At 31.2% G+C, this 24,407-nt stretch overlaps 1 protein-coding gene and 2 non-coding genes across 4 annotated transcripts; 1 reads left to right on the top strand and 2 right to left on the bottom strand.

Moving 5' to 3' along the window:
- Window positions 1-375: 375 nt before the first annotated feature.
- On the top strand, window positions 376-24,367 carry LOC105202222 (ankyrin repeat domain-containing protein 6). 2 transcript variants are annotated; one of them, XM_039456899.1, is made up of 11 exons: window positions 376-659; window positions 1,906-2,292; window positions 9,616-9,721; window positions 11,242-11,340; window positions 18,973-19,182; window positions 19,862-19,960; window positions 20,478-20,715; window positions 20,980-21,899; window positions 22,731-22,974; window positions 23,208-23,450; window positions 24,085-24,367. In XM_039456899.1, exons 3-11 carry the CDS (start codon window positions 9,629-9,631, stop codon window positions 24,246-24,248), a joined length of 2,310 nt encoding a protein of 769 aa, XP_039312833.1. In that variant the 5' UTR covers window positions 376-659; window positions 1,906-2,292; window positions 9,616-9,628; the 3' UTR covers window positions 24,249-24,367. The 2 variants fall into 2 exon arrangements, with proteins under 2 accessions (XP_039312833.1, XP_011168930.2); XM_011170628.3 differs by having other exon boundaries at window positions 376-675.
- Trnar-ucg lies at window positions 12,517-12,589 on the bottom strand. The gene has a single exon. It is a non-coding gene; the product is annotated as a tRNA-Arg (tRNA).
- Window positions 14,949-15,069, bottom strand: Trnal-caa. Its single transcript has 2 exons — window positions 15,032-15,069; window positions 14,949-14,993 (listed from the first exon to the last, which is right to left on the bottom strand). It is a non-coding gene; the product is annotated as a tRNA-Leu (tRNA).
- Window positions 24,368-24,407: the final 40 nt, after the last annotated feature.

Raw genomic sequence — 24,407 nt, 5'->3', positions numbered from 1 at the left:
GCACACTGAGGAATGTATCTTCCGATAAAAATCTCGATAAAATAGATTATGATCTAATTATTCATTAATTGGATATGATTCATACGTTACATAATATAAAAAAAATATAATACATTATTTAACTAAAGTATAGTATAACTAAAAACGGATACACTAAGTGATTCTGTCATCAGAAAGATGTATTGATAATTCACAGTGCAATTTTGATAAAATTTAAATTCGTTTTTTTTATGTCTCTTCTCAGAGGCTTTAACTAGAAACATTTTTTATCGTCTTCATTTTTTATTATCTTTCGTTTCTCATTCGGATCGAGTCGGTAACTTGCGACGGCACTGAAGTGGGTTCTCGAAGAACCACTCGCCCGCGAGTCGCAGCTTTCTCCCGACGCGACCAGTCTCGGCGCGGCCGCCTTTTCGACTCTTCCGATCGAGAGAACACGTCCACGAAAGTGCGCACTGAAAAATTAATTGTATCAATAAACGTCGATACGTGAGATACGTGCGTCGCGAGTTCCAAGTATATTGTTAAAAGTGAAAGAATCGAGGCTGTGAGACCCGCGCGTATATACTCGTACAACGAATAGCCTCGAATGATCTGTGATCTTTGTGCTGAAAATGTCGGAAAGAAAACAAAAACGGTTGATAAAAAGTGATTAAAGGGTGAGATTAAGGGATCGTAAGTGTGCTCATGGGAAAATTTCCCAAAATTTCACACAGATCCGGTGAATTACTTAGTGTATCCGTTTGTATAATCCCGAGGGTAATTGTTGCAATCATGGAGGAATGCAGCATGATTGAACCGCGATACCAGAAATAACGTTGCCCGTTTTGGAAATTTTCTCCGAGGATTGGAAAGTCCGCTAAAACGGTTCTGAGGCGAAGTATCGTAGAATTTTTGGGGTAAAACGAGTATAAATTCTAAATTTTTTCAACTCTTCGTGTGCTTCATAATTATTCAATGATCGTAAAATTAAAAAAATTATATTTACAACGCGATCCACTTGCAAAGGTGTACGTAACGTATCGTTGTTGCTCGAGAGCGGCACGGAATTACTGCCGTCGGATCACGCGAAAATTCTGCCGTACATTATACGCGCGCCGTACGAAAAATATATTCGAGAGAATAACCTGTGTTTCATTACTGCCGAATAAAAATTTCTATCTCGAGTGTAATTGCCAGTCACTGAGCGGAGAGAGATGTAAAATTTGTTGGAAAATCAAAATTCTTTGGAAAATTGTACGAAGCGTGCCGCGACTAACGCTACCGACTTCATCATGCGGGCATTGAAATCTCCACCAGGCAGACGGAATCTCGACAGCGTTAAATATTTTCGTTGATTAATTCAATGTAGCTCTTAATTTGTATAAAACTAAACTTGAAAAAAAGGAGGAAGAGAGAGTGAGAGAAGAAAGGTTTATTTTATTTAAAAATCTAACGTTATTGTATCAGTTTTACTGATTTTTCCGTTATTTTTATACAAAGAAGTAAATCTGTTTAATTTATTAAATAAAAAATGTCTTAATGATTCTCTCCAGTAAAATATAATATTTTTAAAAAATTCTGACAATAATTCTCGATTTTAATAAATATTGATACTTTATATATGATAATAAATCATTATATACTCACAGTATATTGTGAGTAATATTCGTAGCTGCATTTGTATAAAAAATATTACAAAATTTATATTTATTAATAAATAGTAACAATTATTTATACTTTAATAAATTGAAATTTTTATAACATATCTGTGTATACGAAAATTCTTAGTTTAATCAATGCTCTATATTGCTGCAATTATCCAATTAAATACGGACTACTTTCTACGCAAACAATTCACTAAAAAATAACAAATTAATTTGTCAAAATTATTTAATAAAAATATATAACCAATTTGTTTCACAGCGACGGTATCGTTTATTTTACGCGGAATTCAGCGGGGATTCCGTCTTCTCAAAAGGGCCTAACGACGCTGTTTGCGACGCGGGATGCCATTTTGCGATAAATAATCTCGTTATAAATTAAATTCCATCGGATCCCGAGTATCGTTACCCTGACGATGATGATCCTTTATACACGGTGCTCCATGACTTTTATGCCGCGTGATATCGGCGAGAAGATCGAGTCTTTGTGCGATAGTTCATTCGGAGTGTTGTAAGAAAACAGCGATGTGTGGCTTTGTGCTTTCCGCTTGGTGGTAGATTTTGTAAAAGACGTACTGTCCAACGGATTTCAATACGGATTAAGGATTACTTTCGCAAGCGACGCCCTCTGGATAAGCGTATATGGCCGGTAAGTGTATTTGTGAGCCTTTATGCGGTAAGGGCGTGTAATGATCACAGAAAGGTATTGAAGCTCCATTTGATTATACCTGGTGTTCTTCAAGGAAAGAACACATCCAACGAGAAGAGATAGCTTTCTTGTTGATGATTAACATTAATTTTTTTTCATCAAAATTTCAATTTGGACGCGTCTCACATCTTCTTTACATCTTCTTTTCGTATTTTTATATCTTCTTCTCTAAATTTACCTTCTTACATCTTCTTAATCTTCAACAAAAAATATATCTCGATAACCAAATGCTCTTATTAAGGTCCCATTTATAAACGAAATCCATCTGAAATAATCAAAATCCATCCGAAGAATCAAAAAATAAAGAATCAAAAATTCATGCAGTTTTTTAAATATTAATTTGCGACAGTTTCTTTATTTTCAATCGCTTATAATTCACTTCTGAATCTTCGGCACACTCTCAAAGTGCGTGCATGTGCTTTATCAGCGTCTGCGTTTAGAGTTTTGTCTTTAATGCTTATAAGGTTTGTTGAAGCACCCTGTATATCCCCGTAAAGTTTTACTAGAAGGCGCAAATACCGGTTTCGCGCGAGTTAGACGCAAGTATTTGCTCGTGCGCGCGCACGTAGTTGTACGTGTATGTTCACACGTGGCGGCGCCGGTACTACCCGTTCGACAATGCTTGTGCGCTACAAGCAAATTACGCAATCGTATATAATATATATAATATATATGTTTAATCTTGGAAAATCAATTGCAAACGTCAGTCGATATTGACAGGAACACAGATAATTTTTTTTTTTTTTTTTTTTTTTTAATGAAACAGAAACTACTTATTATTAATTTTATCTTTAAATAGATCTATGTAGTAGATTTCGAACAGATTTAAAAAAATATGAGTTCTATTTCGTGTAATTTAATTAATAAAGTTTATAATTATTTCTGAAGGTTTAAAAATAAGGCTCATGTTAGATAAGATTAAATTACTTTTACACAATTTTTTTATATTATACAATACGTTTTAGAATCATCATGATCTTTCATTTTTCACAAAACAGCATACATATGAGTAAATTTAATATGCGGAAATGTAAGAATAAATTTTATCATCCAAATACTTAATTTTACCTTCAGAAATAATTGTAAGCTTTATTAATTAAATTACATAAAATAGAATTCATATTTTTTGAAATCTGTTCCAAATCTATATAATAAAAATATATTTTAATTTAAATATAAAAGGCGCAGTAAATATTCTTACTTCTGTTTCACAATGTAAATTAGGATTTACTATCCTTATATGTATATGCAATCTATAAAATATTTCTGATAAACAAACATTGTTAAATTTATCATATCAAAATTCGCGGATAACTTTTTTATATTTAGACAGTAATTAAATGATTACATTTAAAATAACTTAATATATTTTTAAGTAAACAATAATATTTTGAATTAAATCTGTATGAAAATTAGATCTTAATAATAAAAAGTGATAAAAATTAATTTGTGATTTATTATTTTAAAACTCCGTTATTTTAATATTTTTCTTAATCATTTACTTTTTATTATTATAAAACTGCTCTCCTATTTGTATATCTTACGTATACATAGTTGAATATGCCTCGCTATTGCTATTATCTAGATTAAACTGTTGGTTTTGCTGGAAACCGTTTTATGATGAGAGGTCAAGTGTAATTTGTTGCATTTAATTTTCTGATGAAGTGGACTCGAGTCCGCTGTCATTATGATACAAAGTCGTTTCTTGTAACGCCGGATAATGGACGAAATGCACAGGAATGCGCGAGATTGGACGGTCGGTTTGGTTGAAGGCAACGAAAGATAATTGCCAAGTATTTTTCCGTTTTAGGATACGTGCGCAACACTCGGTGAGCCCGGGCTGTGCTTTTGTGCGTCGCATTTTTCTGGAACGGTCACGCAGGCCTCAAAATTGTGCCTCAATCCAGTGCGAGGATAAGAATGTTTCCATCCATTAATCCAGTGCGAATGATTAAGCAATTAACAGACGAAATAATTTTTCTTTTAATCTAAATCATCGAATCTTACTTTTTATTACAATCTCGTTTTCTATTTTCTATGAAAAAAAATTTAAATAAAATAATGCAACGATATTTAATAATGTACGAAATAATGAAGATATTATTCAATTTACGAGATAAAAACATCAAATTTTACTGGCAATTCAACTGTTGTACAATTATTTTTTAGTATTCAATAATTTTATAAATTACTTTGATTGTAAATTTATTATTTGTCTGTTTTAAACTTCTAATTAAATTATTTAATCGTGCAAATTTCACAGTATTAACTTTGCTGCTTTTTCCAAGTTCTATTGTCAAGGATCTTATACTTGTTAAACTTACACAATATATTCTGCTAATACTATAATATTTTGTTAATATTTTCTAAAAAAAATCCAAAGAGAAATGTCAAACAATTGTGTATATTTATTATTCCTATATTTTTTTATCAAAATTTGATTCTTTCAAAATTTCTTTGCAAATTTTCTTCTGAACTAATCAACAGCGCGCTTTCTGTGTACGCAGACTAATAATCAGTATTATATGATCTTGATACCATTAACATGGTATTAAGTCGTTAAGTTGATCGGAAACGTGACAACGATTTCGTTAAGCTGCCAATGATGATCTTGCTACCGAAATAGGACTGTTCGCGTTCTTTTAGAAACGTTGTACATTCCATATCTTTCAACCTTGTTATTAATAATTCGTAGAATATTTTAGAATGTTATTTCGTTTTACATAAAAAAATATATTTATAATTTGTGAAGAGAGCTAAAATTGAAGAGATTTAAAAATGAGAAAAAAAGTCTTCATACAAATATTAAACTGGAAAAGAAGGTAGTTTGTTAGTTTTGAGTAATAAACGAAATATATTTTTTCATGAATCAATTTTAGTAATTGTCAGTAAAGAGATATCATACAGATTTTTCTTTTAATCACATTGAAAAAAATTATTAAAAAAATTATTTAGTTCACTAAAATATTTAATCGAATATGATCAATTAAACACTGAGTTAATTCGAAAATTTAGTTGCAGAAAAAAGTTATAGTTCATTTATATATCAACCATTTGTTAATCAAAAATTTATTAAACCAACTCAATTGCACCTATCAGACTAAATATTTTAAATTTTCAACAAATTTTTTCTCAGTGCACAAATGCATTTTAAATGGAGAATTAAAGTAGCGTAAGAAAGACAATTTTTCTAAATCAAATTTTTGCTAAGATTTAATTTCGAATAAGTAAAAATTTGTAAGTGAAAATTATACTCGCATAATTGTCCAACGTTAATATCTAATTCAATGTAATCAAATTTTGATTACATTCATCTAGTAAATTGACACTATTTAGAAATAGTTCTTGATTAAATTTGATAAAAAAAATTTGCTAAAAAAATTAATTTTAAATAAATAAAGAATTCGTAAATAAAGTTTACGTACATAATTTTTCGGTGTCCTATGAATATCTAATTAAATTTTGACAATATTCGCCTAGTACGTCGACATTATTTAAGGGTAGTTCTGTCAATCTTTTATAAGGGTACAAATAAAATACAAAAAAGTGAGTTCTGCTTGTCATAACATCACGACGTGATCGCTACAGGAAACACGTGATGCGTGAGATGCATCATCATCGACACATAAAATAAATACAACATAAAATTGTTGGTTTCAACCGCCGCAACGCCGATTATTGACGAAGTTAGGTTCCGTCGTGTGCAAAAAGAAGCAGGAAAGGAATTACGATGATTGGAGAGACGTATTTTGTTTTTCCTTTTTATTCAGTACTATAAGAGAGGGAAAAGGACTAGAGCTATTTATACCAGATAATCTTGATATGAACAAAAAGAGAGAGTGGGAGTAGTCGTTATCTGTAAAATATTCTTCCCGGTTTCTTATACATATATTTATGAGGAAGCACATACCAGTTAATAATTTTGGAGAAAAAGCGGATGATATAAATATCATATATAATATGTAATCATTATATTTAAAATATTATATGTAATGCTATACTTCGTACTGAATAAGATCATCTATGCATGTATTTTAATATCAAACTAGTGTAGTAACTAGCAAAATAAATAAGTTAAAAAACTTTAATAACTTTGTTGTAATGGAATAAAATTATTAACTTTTTTTTAATAAAGCTTGTGCTTAAACATTTTTTTAATAAGACGATTTACAACACTTACAAAAAAAAGAAGACCTACAAAGGTCTCAAAATATTAATCTTCGATTACACTGATTAAATCTCGCCTTACACAATCACGGGGTAGTTTTATATTCCAAATTTTGATGAGGAGTTTTAACTGAAATAAAATTTAAAAAATTGATGCCCTTTTTAACGCGGTGTAATAATTAAACATTCTGAAGCTAACAGATAATTATTTATTACAAATATAATAGAAAATAAAGTTTGTAGACTTTAAATATAGTATATTTAAAGATTTTTTAAAAATTTTCGATAACGTTAACTTTAGGATATTTTTCTTTAAACAACCAAATAATAAATAAATAAATAAATGTGCCAAAAATATATTAGCGTAATTGTGTGAGATGGAGTATACACATTTGTAATTTGCCGGTGTAGTTAAGGCTTAAAATCAAAAATCTGCAAATTTGAGAACAATTTTAATGCGGAAAAATAACACTGTAGAAAAAAAGATGGTCTCCTTAATTTTACAGATAAAAAATATGTGTGGATAAAAATGGTAATCGTTGAAGCAACCTTTTAAGAACCGCTAACTGATAAGCTTCGCATATTTTATATGCATGAGAGAGAAAAAGTTCTAATCTGATCTAACTGTACTTCGTTGAATTTATTTATCCTAAAGAGGTGTGATTATGATTTTGAATCTTTATTTTCTTCTTGGGAAAAACTGATTTTTCGGATTCACACCCGTACCATCAGTCAGGTACGGTTCGTTCAATTAAAGCAATTTAAAAATTACGACTTGCGCCAACAAGGAAAACATTATGCACGCATGCATTCACAGCAATTGGCGTCCATCTGCATCCGAGCAGCGGTCGATGAAGCGTGATTCCGCTGTGTGTATATCGTTTTGATATCAGAACTCGACGTTGCGACGCATAACGGTTATATCACTGAGAAATTAAGCTGGACCGGACGCGGGCGATTATTTTAGGGCGCGACGCGGAAGCATACGGACGCAATCGGACCAATGACCACGCGATATAGCGAATATAATTGCAACATTTTCAGTCCGCTACATCTGATTCAGTCCGCTACATCTGATAATCTTCAGCCTGTAATGTCATTTCCTAAAACCATTAACGCGTCCACGAATTAATCTGGCCTGTGTTGCCAGTTTTGCGAACTTTCCTTTGAAGTTGAGATTTTATTGCTTTTATATAAAGTTTTTTAGGTGAAAAAAAAGAAAAAAAATCCCGTAAACGTTTAAAAGCTATTTACTTAAAACTGCACTAATATTCGTTGCAAAAATTATAAATCAAAATTTTTTTTTATTTGCATGTAGTTTAAAAGCTTTCGCAACCAAAATTTTTTATTGTTAAAAAAAATAAACCTAGAAAAGCTTTCAATTTGTAAATTTCGATTGTGTAACTAAAACATCTATAAATAATTGCTTTTCTTAGCAAAAAAATTAATACTATTCCGTGTGCAATAAAAGCAAAAAAAAAACTTACAAATTTAAGAGAAAATCCGCCAAACTGGCAACACAGAAATTAACGTTCAAAAGTACGTTCACAGAGCATCTCAATAAATGAAGATAAATATAAGATAATAAATTCAGTTTTATGTTAATTCGCACGTCAGCATGTTTTCACGACCCGCTTTATTGCTTTATAATTACAAACATGACAAATACGACAGAAATCTCAGAGCGCATGCCTTTTCAGCATATGCTTTCTGTTTAAGAAAAAACCACGGAAATGATCGGCAGAGAGAGTTTTCACTTATAATACATATTTATTTCGCGCCTCACGGTACTTTCACGAGCTGCTCGTAAATTCTCTCCCGCCGCTGTACTATCATTGCTTCGCATCAACGTTATTTCTGGAGTCGTTATAGAGAGGCCGCTATAAAGAAATAACCACGACCGAGATTAATGTTACAAACGGACGACGAGAGTCTACTCTTGCACCCGTCAGGGAAGTGCAGGTCTATCTCATTAGCGAACGCACTTCGGATCCTAGATCATATACTGCCACGCCAGGCATCGGGGTAATTTACTGTCCGCACGTTACACGGATTATACGACGCGAATGCAAGAGATAAAATAAATACCGGGCGCTGAAAAAGCCACAGACGATATAAACCTTCACCCACAGATTCTCTGCTGGATTCGAGAGAAAGAGAAATTGATTACTTTTTTTTTTCTTCACTTAACGAGAATCCCGTTGAGCCTATCTCGGTTTATGTCTTCTTGAACTTCAGCGTGTTAACTCACCTCCATACAGAATTTACATTTAAATTGCTGTTCGGAGCTTAGATTATCTCGGTGGACACCTAAAAATAAGATGTTTCAAATTTTAAAATTATTTCGGTGAACTATATAAGGTTTATAAAATTCATTTAACTAGACCGTATTTAAATGTACAACAAATAAAATTGTTATTATTGCTATTGAAAGTATTTGTCTCTTACAGAAATTTAATACAACGACTAATTAATTTATTACAAGTATTACAAGTGCATTAAAAACTGTTGTTAGTTTTTAATACTCACTGCATCAATTTAATACTGCCAATATTAAATTTTTGTAAGAGATGGCAAACACATAACAATTTCAATTATTTTTTAGTTTTTTGCGTTCAGAAAAGTACTGCAAAGTTTTGCCATTGGAATTCTCATCATTATTTTAAATATATTTATTCGACCAATGTACAAACCCATCTTCGTTTAAATTTTTACAAAAGTGCGACAAATAGCTCTTTTTACTATTTTTGTCATGTAAAACTAATTAATGCTTGTATTCTATCAATGTTTCTGTATCGTTTTGTTCATACCGTAAACACGGATAGAACTCGTTAACGCGAAGGAATGTACAATTAATTATTAATAACAAATTTGGAAAATAAAGCACTTGCGTGTTATTCTTGAATCTATAAATTTAAAGCAACCAAGATTACGATTTTTTATTCGGGATGATCCAAATCATTAAAATTAAACAAATAATAAGGCTGTTTATAAAATGGATAATGTAAAGCGTAGTGCATTAAGCAAAATTGCAAAATAATTTCGAAACGTATGTTACTTGACAATTTAAAATAATACTTATTGTTCTGGTTACAGATGTGCGATTGGAATGGCAGAAAAGTTGCGCGAGGCAGCTGCCCATGGTGACGTTGATCGAGTTGCACGCTTGCTCAACGAAAACGTTAAACCGTTGCCTGATGAAGTATGATTTTTTAAATTCTCGAAGTCTCAACACACACGCACAAACGGGATGATTCATTTGACACATATAAATGTTAGAATGCTTTCTTTATTCAAAGTTTCATGCCAATTCATATGGCAAATAGAAGAAGAAAGTCTTTATTTGTTATTGTCTCTTTCAAATATTATTTCTTGAAATTAAGTAATTTTTTATCTAGATTTTTTTTTTATAAATTGTACACAAGGATTCTAAATAACGTTAAACGGATCATCCTTACACATTTTGTTATCTGCAATTTTTATTAATATTTTTATTAATAGAACTTCAATAATTTTTTACGATTATATTTTTCGAGAAAATAATTGTAAACTTTCAAAATTTTAAATTGACGCTACAAATAGTCTTTGTCAAAGATTAAACAAAATTGCTTTCCTTCGAATTTACGATCGCAATTATTTCTTTATTTTTCGTACTTTTGTTTATACATTCATGTATCTCGAAGCAAGGAACTTGGGTCGAAAGAACAAAGTAGAAAAACGATTCTCAGTAAATTAATTAATATCATTAAGAAAACTCAAAGCGTTAAATTGAATTCCGCTTGTAATTGCTCGCGATGTTGACTGGAAAACTTTATTAACGGCTTTGAGGCCGACTGGCAGCAATATATTAATTTCATCTATTAATTATCTCGCTCTTGTACGATTCCCTATGGCTGCGTGTGTTAAATTAGATTTAGAATGCAAATAGGCTTGTTGCACGACGTAGTACATCTGCTTAATGTATTACTGGATATGAAAGGATGAATTACTCAACTGATCTTCGTGTTTTTTTTTAATTGCCAATAATTGAATTATTGAATTAAATAATTCGTAATTTAAAATATATTGGCATATAATTAAAAGTATTTGCGCCGAAGACTTTTTTCATCAAATTTGGTTTATTATTTGCTATATCCCTAAAATATAATGGTAATTTTGATAGAAATTTCATATAATTATAATTTTGATCACAATAAATTTTTCTAAAACATAAAAAAATTTTCTTTTGTTTTAATAATATTTTATAGTCGCTAATAAAACACGAAAATTTTATTTTTTCAGTAACTTTGTGTGTATGTACGCATTTTACTTTAAAACAACAGACAGAATCTTTTAATTTAATTTTTAACTGATAAGATGGTTATCAATTAACATTGTGAATAAATAAGTCATGAAAAAAATGGCATCCTGTGCGACTTTCTACAAGAAAAAAAAAACCAATATTTTTTAAGTATCAAAGATACGAAATTGAAGAATTTAATTTGTTTATTTATCACTGAAAACTTATAATTTGTATCAAAAAGTTTAACTCTGCAAAAGGCATTTTTGCGCAACGTTAATTTGTGCTAAAAGAATTAAATACAGTTGATTAAGAAATTTCATCAGGCGTCACCAGAGGAGATTGTCATTTTCGAATGCTTTCGGTGCGCGGCTCTTAATTAGTAAGTTTTATCGAGCGTGCACGGTCGCACGAAGATATTCAAGATTCTTGTCGCGTTTCAGAATGGCCGGGGGCCCCTATTGCTGGCCGCGGCAGGTGGTCACGTGGAAGTGTGCGAGATCCTGTTGCTGCAGGGCGTCGACGTTAGCGCCCCTGACGATGTGAGTACGGTATAAATTCCGTTTTATCAAATATTTTTTGCATATCATAAAATATATAGTAACTATTAGCTTCAGCAATGAGACAATAAAAATGAGCAAATATTATAAAAATGCAGTATAATACTGACAGCTTAAATATTGAATATTTCTCAGCGTGGACTGATAAAGAGCTACATAACGAGTAATCTTTACAAAAAGTATCTCTGGCACAAGGAAATTTATATATTTAATTTAGGTGTTATATCGAAACTGATCTAGCATTTAAATAATTAAAATTAATCGCAGTCAAGAAAGATATCGACTTTAAGCAGTATTAAATTCGCAAGTAATTCATTATTTATTTTTAGTATTAAAAGCACCAACAATAATGCTTTTAATACTCAAAATAAATAATTAATTACTGGCTGATTTAGCTCAAAGCTTAAGCTTTCGAACAACACGTTTAAAATACTGGAAATAAAAACAGTGATGTACCAGACTTTTTGGTTAATTGCTTTGTGCTAAAATATAGGTATTGTAAAAAAATATCAAAATTTTTGATTATGGATAATGTCGATTACATACTGTAATTGGTTAAGAGCAGAGCAGTCAAAAATAAAAAAGAGAATTAATTTATGTATAAATGTAAGAATAAACTAAACTACATCAAGACCTATGAAAGAAGCTAAAAATGATTAAACATCACAATTTTCTTTGCATCTTTTCTCGTATACATAATTTCCAATCAATTCCGATTTTCTTTCCTCTTAGCATAAATTCCATTATTCGATATTTTTTCTAATTTTTATGACAATCGTTTCATAATTTACTGGCTAGCTCTCTCTTTCTCTTTCTCTCTCTGTATTTTGAAGATAATAATTGTTGGTTTAATATTAATTTTTTATTATTAAAAAAAGACAATTTCTAATATTACCTTTAAATAAATAAATTCTATAATTATAAAAAAATCTATGATTGATCTAAGAGTTATATGATCTATTGTGCGTTCATATAATCAACTGTTGGTTGATATTGATTCATTCCTGATAACATATAGCTCGTGCTCATTCCGTTTTTAATTTTCGTACGCAGTACATTTTATCTTCTCGCATATATTTTTTACGTATTACTTTGCAAAATCGGTCTGTGTGAGATTGGTAATATCTTATTGAAAAAAAGAAGGAAAAAAAAATAACTCGACCGTGACAGGATTCGAACCTGCAATCTTCGGATCCGAAGTCCGACGCCTTATCCGTTAGGCCACACGGTCCATGAGGGGTAGTTACCCTATACATCAAGACCTATGATCAACTTTTATGAAAACCAATATTCATGACATATTTACGTATTTTTCATATTAATATCTTTGTTTCATACTTATTTTAATACAAACAATTTTTTAAAATAATTTGTTATAGAATAATTAAAATTTTGGGGGGAAAAAGGTATTTATTTACAAATATTGATTTTTACTATTACGATATTTAGTAGAAAAATTATTTCACGGTTTTATAAAACGTGTATATATTTTTTACTTCTTAACATTATGAGATTATTTATTTAAACCCAAAACATAATTTTTTAAGCAATTTTCTGTCTAAAATTTTGACAAACTATTTGTTAATGAATAATGACTTTTACTAAAAAATATTTAGTAATTGTATTTAATATAAGAGTATTGAATTTAATATAAAAATATTTAGTAAGATTATTGACTGCAGTTTATAAAGATTATTTAGCAATTTTATAAAATATATATGTTTCACGTTTCGTTTCTTCTTCGCATTATAAAATTATTTAACGCAAATTATATCGGATGACGTAGTTAGATAAATCGATATTACTCTTTATTAAACATAAACAAGAAAATTATTAGAATTATACCTATATATTTCAGACGTATATTATTTATATTTTGCATGTAGTTGCAATTTGCAAAAATTAAGTTTGTTTCGTTTTTTAAATTATTTTAGAATTTGTAGAGAAGTTTTTCTATACTTTGATGTCCTAATTAATAATTGATAATTGCACGCACACGGTATTAATATGTGCTCTCTGCACTGAAAGAAAAAAATTCCTAAATTTTAATAAACATTTATTCGTATAGTTCTAATAAAACATTTACTTACATAAATATTTACTCAATAAGAAAAACTGATACTTAAATTGAATTAGTGGTTCTCGTATTAAATAAATCTATATTTGCATTTAATAAATATTTCATGAGTACTATTCGAATAAGTGTTTATTAAAATTCAATAATTTTTTCCTCAGTGTACACATGAATAATTAATCGTTTATCCAGCATGAAAATTTATAACAGAGGAAATAACTTTTTATAGACTCGTGGGTACGTTGACATCGTTCGATTGTCACGCTGGATCGAACATACATAGGCACGGAGCTCGAGGCTCCGTAAAAGCTCCGGAGTACCGCGCTCGTGTCGCGCACATACATACGTGGGTTGAAATAAAACAAAATTATTCCCGATGTACGATACAACCGGGCCGGGGAATCGCATGCCCGTTCCGAAGAATCCCACTATTGTTCCGCTGGCAATTAGCATGCCCGGTCCGATTCTCCTGCCTCATAGGAGGGGTGAATACATTAAAACGCTCCGGTCGGCGGCGAACGTCGTACATCCCGCCGGATACCCGCGGTGCGGCGAGTGCGGCGTGGGAGAGACGCGTGTGTGTACCCGCAAATGTGCGACCAAATGCGTGGTATATGTACACAACACGGCCGGGCGTAGTTACGTACCTGATATACTCTTGATATCCGTTATTACGACGTGACCTTGAGCGAACAAGCGGTGTTGGCCGCTGATATACCTGGGTATACATCGGCATTATTAAATATCTGTCGATGAGTTACACGCTGGTTCTAAGCAATGGAAAATAATAGAATGGACCGATGGTATCGGTTGCGATTAAGTGTTTAGATGCTTAACCCGTTTATCTGATCGGTGTTGTTGAGAAACTGGATAGAACCTGATCCGTCATCAACCGGCTTTTCTAAATTAAAATCATCTCCTTCCTTTCTTCAGCCGTATCTACAAAATTAATATACTTTTTCTTTTCCTCTCAAAGGCATGAACTTGTACTAATTAATAAAACAGCGACAATTGAAGCCAGTACCGTCGTAAGCAAGTGCGCAAGTGATGCACACAGGCGCGTTATTAACAAGCATCAAATTAAAAATTTAAAAATTTTAATTAAATCCATTAAATTAAATTATAATTAACATTCTCCATTTCTAACAATTATTCTTGTTAGTTTTAATTTTTTTCAAAACAAATATATTATACATCAGCGCCTCGACAACCCTAATTGAAGCAGAGAGATACACTCCCTATTAGCAAAATAGCAAAATAATTTTTTTACGACATAAATGTAGCAATAAAAAATAATTGAAAGCGTAATCACGTTTTATGAGATAATACATGTAATGCGTGAAAATCCTAAAGATAAAAAAAAAAAAAAAAAATATTGTTTGAATCAGCGGGATTCGAACTCGCGTCGTTCGGAATTGCACGGAATTCGTCACGGCGAGATATTCGGATAACAAAATAACGATATTAAGATGATAACGCAGTGTAAAAATAACGATGCAAATAGAAAAAAAAAGTTTGTCAGAAGTGGGATTCGAACCCACGCCCTCAGAGAGGACCAGAAGCCTCGGGACACCCGTCGAAGACGGGTAAGGTTTAAACCTTGAGTCTGGCGCCTTAGACCGCTCGGCCATCCTGACATATGATGTGGAAGAGCTTAAAACAAAATCACCTCCTACAGATGCTTCCATTTTCGTAGTTTTTAGTCATATTTAGTTACAATCAATGATAAAACGAATTTTTAACGCACATTATGAGTAAAAATTAACGCGCATAATTTATAATATTCCGAGTAGCTTTAAAATAAAATAAAAATAATTTAAATTTTAATAATAATGTGATTCAATATACTTAAAAAATGTTTAAAAATTATAGTTATGTGTGAAAATAATAAATATATAAATTAATATAAATTAAATTAATTTTAACAACAATATAATTTAATATATAAAAATTTAATGCTTAAAGATTGTAATTATATATGTAAAATTAAAAAAATAAATTAATTTAAATATAACAATGGTTTATTATATTTAAAATTTTAATAACAATTTTAATAACAAATCTTAATATCAATCAATAAAGTTATTATTATTATCTAACTTATTATAGTATAAAATGCTTTAAAATTTTACTTATATGTGCGTGTGTGGGTACACATGTTAATTGATCATTTTTTCACTTGATCGCATATAAATTATCTTTATTTCAAGAATGTAACAAATTTTTAAAATTAATCATTTTATAATTTTTATAATTAAAATTATTTAATTAAAAATTAATAATTTTAAAAGTTTTATAAAATTTGTTATTATTTAGTTAAAAAACTTATAAAAGATATCATCTAATCTAATTAAAAATTTCAAGTGAATTAGTAACTGCTGTAATTCTCATCGATGAATTAGAAATATACATAGGCTTTTCGTCAATTGATTATCCCATGTTTTGTTTTGTACAATCAGAGATAACAAAGTTCAAGGTAAAGCGATAGCTACTTCTCTTATGGAGAAAGATAAGATCCATTTAGAACAAAAAATTATCTTTGTAGTTTATGTTCACTTTAACTTTTCTCTCTTTTTTAATTTTTTCCTGTTTAGAAGCTTTTTAAATTACAAAAACTCGTATTAATTAATGTTTTAATAATCTGTATTTATCTAGAGTTGGATAAGTGAATATATTCTTTAAACTAAATTAAGCTAATGGCTTATAAAATTAATTAGTTATGTTAAAAGTTACCTGAACAAAAAAATTATTTAATTAACTTAAATTAAATTTAAAGTTAATTGTGGAAAGTATTATTTAGCATTTATATTAAATTAGAAATTTGTAATATTTAAAGTTAAATTACTCAAAGCATTTATAATATGGATCATCAAACAAATTTAATATTTTGTTTGTAAATTAAGATTATATAAAATATCAAAAAAATTGTTTTTTACGTGGAAATGTATTGTTTTTTATAATCTTTTTTTACGTAGATAAATTTTTAACTTTTTAACAACTTTACTTGATAAATTAAAAATTATTTTTGAAAAATTACAGTTAAAGTTAAAAATTAAATCGTTTAAAATTAACCAAGCTAAGTTAAAAATGATTGGCTTTTTACCTTTTTAATTAACTTTTAACTAGTTTTCTAACTAGTTACTATCCGATCCTGGTTATTAGAGCTACTCTCCGTTTTTTTCGACAGAAATAATTAGCATTATCAAATTACATGAGTCTCAAATGTTTCCAACGGGACACCCTGTATATCAGACAGCATTGTGCACGTATGGGTTAAATGTGTGCGGCGATGCTGTCGCGAGTGGCATGGCACGGTTCATCGACCAGCGACTGTTCGCCGCGTATGGTCGAGCGGTTGTAAGTCTCTCGGTCATCCTCTTTTGCCCATCCGCCTTTTTCCTTTGTTGCGCTACACCGTGTACCGTACACCAGTTCTGTGAGCACCAGCTGCGCGCTGTGCGCACAGCATGTCATGGCGACTTTTGTGAAGACGATGGCGAACCGGGGATTTCAATTTTAGCACGACGTGATAGACATCCTGAGAGCCGATGTTATGAATTAAATGCTTAATTATATATTATTGTAACAATGCTAAAAATTGACTTAATTTTTAAGTCGTAAAATGATTTCAAAGTAAAGCGCAGCCATTAAAATCCGCAAATCGAATTTAAATATCGCTACGATAACGCGGAATTTAATTTGCTATCATTTTTCGCCCAATAATATTAAATTTTTTATTTTTGTTTTAAATAGTTATGCATTATATTTCACAAAAGTTATGCAACTTTATGTAAAAGATATAATAAAAAATGTTTCTCGCGTAATTTATTACTTTGTCAATATAAAATATTTCACGGAATACTTCATATTCTTTAAAAATTTTTTTTTTTAATTTCTGAGCTTGATAAAATTTGATTTGCATGAATATAATTATCTGGAGAACAAATGTTTTAGTTTTAATTTTGAATCTAATAAATATATTTAAACTTGAGGATGCATTGGAAATTTCTCAAAACACTAAGAAAATTATGAATAAATTACAGATTGTTTTATATTACATTTGAAAGTAGTAAAAAAAATTTGACGGCGATTTTTTATCTGGATAAAAAATTATTTCAATAAGACATGTGCTCTAATAAAAATGTAATTAATAATAAAATAATAAAAAAGATCTGAATTTTCTTTATTTAAGTACTTTAAATATTCAAGGTGATTTTTGTAAAATTTTATTGCAATGCAGTTCTGTAAAATAAACACTATTTATTTATTTATTCATTTATAGAATAAGTAAACAGACAATCACAATAAAACTTTGTACAGATCATCTTGAATACCTACTTAAAGTATTTATACAAAAAAATTGAAATTTTTTTTAATGTTGTAAAAAATAATTTAATTTTTAATAACAAATAGAGTAAATAAGTTACAAAAATATGTTATTAAATAAAAATATAATCTTATTCATAACTTTCATATGTATATAATTTATTTGAAGCGTTAATATATTAAACACATTTCCAAATTTTATTTATTTTGCAAGGACTATATTGTTCAATACAGTTTTAAAATGTGGATTGACTTTCTGAAGATCATCTTCAAATACATATTAAAATATCGCTTTGTTTTATATTGTATAGATAAAGTGCTAATTATAAGATGGCTTCGCGCCATTTAACGCTAAATGAGGCATTGAAAATAGGGATGACTGTTAAGAGGGCGAGAAGAAAGATAATAGAAGGCTAAAAAACATGCTAGAGATAAATTAATGCCGCATTTGCTTTGCACGGGCTGACTAGTGTTCGTGTTACTAGTTACTAATGGTAACAACCATCATTAACTGATATTACACCTCACTATTCGCGGAACGTGAGGTAAAACCCAACTCAGATATTCATACCTATATTCAAGGTATACAGGGTGTCGCGGAAAAATTGATTTTTCAAATCTATGTAAACGCGTCTACGATTGTAAATTAAAAAATTCCAAATTGAGAGAAGAAGAGAAAAAAAAGAACAAAGAGAAGAGAGGGAGATAGATATTATGTAGTTTTAATTCAGTTTTATACGCAAAACTTTTTTTTCAAGTATGAGCCACTGTGAAAAATGATAGTTTTATTCGAGGCTAAATTATAAATAATGCAATTCTTTATTTAAACGTTTAAAATAAAACAAATCCTAATAGACATTTAGAATAAATCTCCATAAATTTAATATTCCAAGCTTTCATTTGCTTATTCTGAAAAAATGAAGAGAGCAAAATAGAAAATAGGAAAGTTATAAACCGAATGGACCGGTGACACTTGATCTGTAACACAAGAAATAGGTATAATAATCTCCGTTCGAAATCTGAAAGACAGCTGGAAGAACTGAGAGACGTGGGGCTAACATGAGAGGTTCTTCCTTAAAAAAATTCAAAGATTATTATGTGAACAGTTATGTAAATCCCATGTCCCCGGGATTGATTCGTGCCTCTTCCGAGACACCTTGTAGTTTGGGCCGGGCACCGGGCAGCCGTCGATGAATATGTCTGCGTGTTTTCAGCATGGAAACTCGGCGCTGCACGAGGCATCATGGCGTGGCTACAGTCGGACCGTGGCGGTTCTGGCGAAGGCCCTCGGGACCCAACGGGCCCCACTGCACGCCAGGAATCTCGCCGGATTTGCACCGCTTCACCTTGCCTGTCAAAACGGCCATAATCAAAGCTGTCGAGAGCTCCTCCTAGCCGGCAGCAATCCCGATCTTCAGAACAACGTGAGCGATCTGCCAATTTTTTTTTTTTCCCAACCGTCCGTTATTGTGCTTATCGGCGCGTGGATCGTACGATAAGAGTAAAACAAGGGATTTAGCGCTAATAGTGTATGAAGCTAAACCTTTAGAACTGAAACAACTGCAGATAATGGTATTATAGTACTGAAAATTCGTTTGCATAGAGAAATGTAGGAAGATAAATGTAAAATAGTAATATGCAGGAAATAATATGATACAATATTTTTAATTATATAAAATATGAGAAACTTTTTTCGATGAAGTAAATAGACGATGATGATGTGCTGACAAAGATATTTCAAATTCTCTGCGATTACTGTGTAAATAATTAAAAGTAAAAAGCTCTGGAAAAAAATACATTTTTTTTAGATTGCGGCCAATTATATTTAAAAATTCATTTTCAATTCAGAAAAATATAAAAAGATAATGATATTTAAAGTGGTAAAAAATGTGCAGAAAATAATATGATGCAATACTTTTAATTATATAAAATATGGAAAATTTTTTTCGATGATGTAAATAGATGATGATGTGCTGACAATGACATTTCAAATTCTCTGCAATTACCACATAAATAATTAAAAGTAAAAAACTTTGTTCCGTTTAGAATGCGACTAATTGTATTTGTTCATGAAAAAGTTAATCTTTAATTTACTCGTTTTAGTATGGTGATACACCACTTCATACTTCGGCACGTTATGGCCACGCCGGCGTAATGCGTATACTAATCTCAGCTCTATGCAAAGTGTCTGATCAAAACAAAGTAAGTATGAAATAATAGATCTCTGTTAAATAATACGTATTTTGTTGTATCACTCAGAATTGTATTTCTTCAATTTTGTTTAGCGTTAACTTCGTTCCTCTTTATACTTTTTCTGTCTTTTTAAATTATTCAAGAACTTTGAGAAGTTTTTATAAATATATAAATCATGAAAATTATTTAATATAATATTAAAATTTTTTAATTATATCTTTCATTGTTAATTCTGTTCATGACTGTTTTGTGTTTTGCTTTCTGTTGCTGTTTTTCATCGCTTTTAAACAAGTTTTATTCATTAAAAAAAAAAAACAAGTGTGTTTTAATTTTTTTAATGTAATTTTAAAAATCAATGTAACGTTCAGAGTCTTTAAACTTTTAATGGTTTGAGATCATCGTGAACATAATTACAAGAAAAAGTAATTAATAATCTTGTTCGAATTGTTGTCAAAAAACTATTTTGCAATTCTATAACACGTACATTTAATTTTATTTCATAATAAAAATTGTTTTCCCATCCTAGAACGGCGACACTGCTTTGCACATAGCAGCAGCGATGGGTCGCCGGAAATTGACGCGCATTCTGCTGGAAGCTAGTTGTGATCGAAGCTTACGGAATAAGCAAGGCGAAACAGCGAAGGATATTGCGCGCCGTAAGAATCATACAGAAATCCTGGAAATTATCTCCAAGGCACGTGGTAAGAGCCGGACGCGCAGCAAAAGTCGGGAAGGCGACTCGATAGATGGCAAAATAGACGACGGTAAGAACCAAGTCTAAATATTAAATAATTATACATATTAAAATTATTCATAATTATATAAATTAATCACAGACATTAAAGATTAATTTGTTAATAATTGTTGTATATACGAAGAATGTTATTTGCGAGTCATTATTTTTCAATTAAATATCTAACATTGACATAACATTGACAAAGAATTAGTTTGCTTTGCATCAAATAATTTATATAAAATTTCATCAACCAACTGTTAAAACTATTTCATTGTTTTGACCATTTTGTCAGGCAAGCCAATGAAGTCGGACAAAAAGCGAGAAAAGACCGGAAGTGGTACAAGCGGTGGCGGCGGGAGCAGCTCGAAGAAAGACCGGAAGAAGTACAAGTCCAACAGCAAGCAGCACAAAGTGCGTTTTGAAAAAGCTATCATGGGCCGGCAGTGGTCGCCCTACGGCTGTCACTACTACCCGGACCCGGAAGCATTCCCTCAACCCCGTCTAGATTCGCTACCCTCTGACCCTTTGGGTCGGGGTGAGCAGTATTACCTAGACCTGGCGGGCAATATCAGAAAGGGCCCGGTGGGCGTGGGATACACGTGCTATTGCGCACCATTCTTCCGACACATGGAAGCGAAGCTGGAGCGGGACAAGGCTGAACTGAAAGCGCACATCGATCAGGCTCACGAGGATCAGGCTCACGAGAAGTTGGATCTGAAGGTGGCCAATCTGGAGAGGAGGACCAGGGGCCAAATCTCAGAGCTGACCAGGTGCGTTCAGGAGGAGCGCTCCAAGTGCGACGAGAGGTACTCGCACCTTCAGCAACATCTGCAACGAGGCGGCAGAGGCAGATACAGCGAGAGACCAGCGAAAACCAATTACAGTCAGGATGTGATATTGCCAACGAGGACGAGATCGTTGGAGGACCTGTTGGACGACCGACCGCAGGATCGCAGCTTCGAGATTCCTGGAGAAACGCCGATTCACCGGGGAAGTCTAGACGATCTCGATATACCGGCTATACCTAGACTTAGCACGTCCATGAGGGACCTACCCTCGGGATCTGGAATGATTAAATCAAGTCTCAGAGTGCTGGACATTCCTCCGAAATTGAACGATACGTTCGATGGGGTCATTGGGCCGAGTGGAACTTCGCCCTTAGACATGATGCCAGCAGACTCAGTTCCTGTGAAGGGCAGACGTCAGCAAAGAGTAAGATTGAACTATATTATCGTTCACTGTAATAATTATTATTTTCTTTAAGAAATTAATAATAAAATAGTAGATGTTAACGCGATTTTTAAATTGAGATTTAATAAATTATTTTAACTGTTTATAAAAGAAATAAATTATTGATAGCTTACTTGGAGTAGAAAATTGCAACAGATTGCTCCGGATCAACTGCATCCATATCAAACTCGTAATTTTCTAGCAGAATTGATAACATAATCTGACAGAAAAATTTTACTCAGTTTTTATTTTGCAAATTAAACCGTGTAATTAAAATAATAAAATATATTAAAATATACTATAATTTTTTTGTTTCTTTGATGGTATATTGCTGAACAAAATCCGTTTTTAATAAATTTGATTATCTGAAAATGCATCTGTCGATGTAATAAAAGATCTTGTATAAAAAAATTTCTTTTTTTATAACAGAGAAAAAATCTTACAACATTAAAATTATTCGATAAATCTTAATCATTTCTTTATTTATTTACAGCCAAGATAAAATGAAGAAATTACTTTTTCTTTCTAGAAAATGTTGTCAGACTATTTTTATATTCAAGATAATTAGATTTTTTAATCTAACATAAGAAAACAATTTAATCAAGTTTAATAACATTATTTATAAAATCACTATTTAAATGTGAAAAATGTAAAAATACAAAGTTAAAAATATACGGTATTAAGAAAATGTATTTTTTCTTCATTTACAAGAAATTTTTCTCTCAGTGTATATATTTACATCTAAACAATTTATTAGTTATTTTGAAATAAACATAGCGAATGTTAATCTAACGTTTACCTTTTAATTTTAAGAATTGCGTGTCGTACGACATGCACGTCATGAATATGTCAGTGGATGAAAATAAGATCCAGAAGATTAGCGATGGAAATATGACGGAGTGGAATGGTCGCCGCAGCGTCCACGAGATGATCAAGCGGTTTCAGCAAGTACCTGATATGCATAATGGTTGGCGAAGAATCCGCTCCGGAGGCAGTGAACAGGCCAGTCTGGACGAGCATACCAAGTGCACGCAAAATCAGAGGGTACATTCTCAAGGTGACGCAATGTTTCGTGAATAACCACAATACTTTCAAGTTAACACAAGATCGTAAAAATTAACGTGAAGTACAATACAGCTGTAAGAAAAAAATAATTTTACTGTAATTTAAAAACTGTAAAACTGCCGTAGAACGTTTCGTTTTCAAACACGTGTCGACTTTTTATACCGTCGCTCTTATATGATGCACTCTGATTCGAATAGTCTGTCCTAATCGACGTTAACGTCGCAGATAACGAAAGCGAGAGCAGCGAAGGGGAAGACGACGACGTCGAACAATCCAAAACATATAAAGAGATGAATTGTAGAGAGGACATCTCCAAAGACGCGCCTTATGACAATATTGCGAGGATGCCGTATCGATCTCGTAATCCCGTGTACAGTCCAACACCACCTCTGCACGACACTCATAACGATTCCGGCTACAGCACCCGCATGTATGGCTCCAGCAAAGGCGCGTCGCCTTCATTATCAGGTAAAAATATAATAAAAGATTATGCACTAATAGTTTAGATATAAACAATAAGATGCAAGCCTATAATCGCGTAATGTTATTTTTATATTAAGTAACATTCCCGTAATATTAATAAAAAATGGTTATACATAAATCCCTGAAAATATTACGTAAATATTATAAATGAAGAAATAAATGATATTATTTAATATTTCAACATTTTAAATTATCGAGAATATTATAACTTTTAAATATAATAATTATAAAGTTTATGGAAATTATATACATAAATCGCATTAACTTTTTACCACAATAATATTTGTACAACATTTTTATAATATTCCAACATTTTTATAATATTGAAATAGAATATTACGTAAAAATAAACATTTATAATAATAATAATAATAAAAAACAGAAATTTAATCAACTTTGTTACATTACATAAAATACAACAATTTTGTTATACTTTTGATTTTTGTTTTATTTTATCATTTAAAATCACTGCTTAAATTTTCTCCCACCTGTTGCTGAACACTATGTATTCTTATTAAACAAATTAGCTGAAATTTTAAGTTAATTAGACGTTTAAAACAATTGATATGTTATAGAAAAAAGATATCACGTGAAATAATATTGTTTCATCTCGGTGCAGGTCAGTTAGAATGCGACGTGATCTTATCACCTTCGACAGGATCATTCACGAGTGGAGAACAGCTCGCTGCCTTACTGGAGCAGCCCAGAAGGCACGACCTAACGGTTTACGAGAGAAATGCTGACAACGTCGTCATCAACATCGGTACTGCCAGTCTGGTTTAGCATAGCTAGAGAGACTGTAGCTTCAATCGAAGAAAGTATAATTTTTGAAATACGTTTGTATGTCACAATGTACATAATATATAACAACGTCATTCTAGAAATGTTGAAGTAATGACTGTTTGATTATTGTCACTGTAAGTGTCATATCCGTCCGCGTTG

The sequence above is a fragment of the Solenopsis invicta genome, chromosome 13 (genome assembly GCF_016802725.1).
Source record: "Solenopsis invicta isolate M01_SB chromosome 13, UNIL_Sinv_3.0, whole genome shotgun sequence".
Classification (NCBI taxonomy): domain Eukaryota; kingdom Metazoa; phylum Arthropoda; class Insecta; order Hymenoptera; family Formicidae; genus Solenopsis; species Solenopsis invicta.
Note: the sequence above shows the minus strand (reverse complement) of the source record. Positions and strands in the feature narration are given on the sequence as shown.

Coding starts and splice junctions, on each gene's coding strand:
- LOC105202222 (XM_039456899.1), top strand. CDS start 9,629: ATGGCAGAAAAGTTGCGCGAGGCAGCTGCCCATGGTGACGTTGATCGA. Junction 20,716..20,979: donor AGATGGCAAAATAGACGACG/GTAAGAACCAAG, acceptor CCATTTTGTCAG/GCAAGCCAATGAAGTCGGAC. Junction 21,900..22,730: donor AGGGCAGACGTCAGCAAAGA/GTAAGATTGAAC, acceptor TTTAATTTTAAG/AATTGCGTGTCGTACGACAT.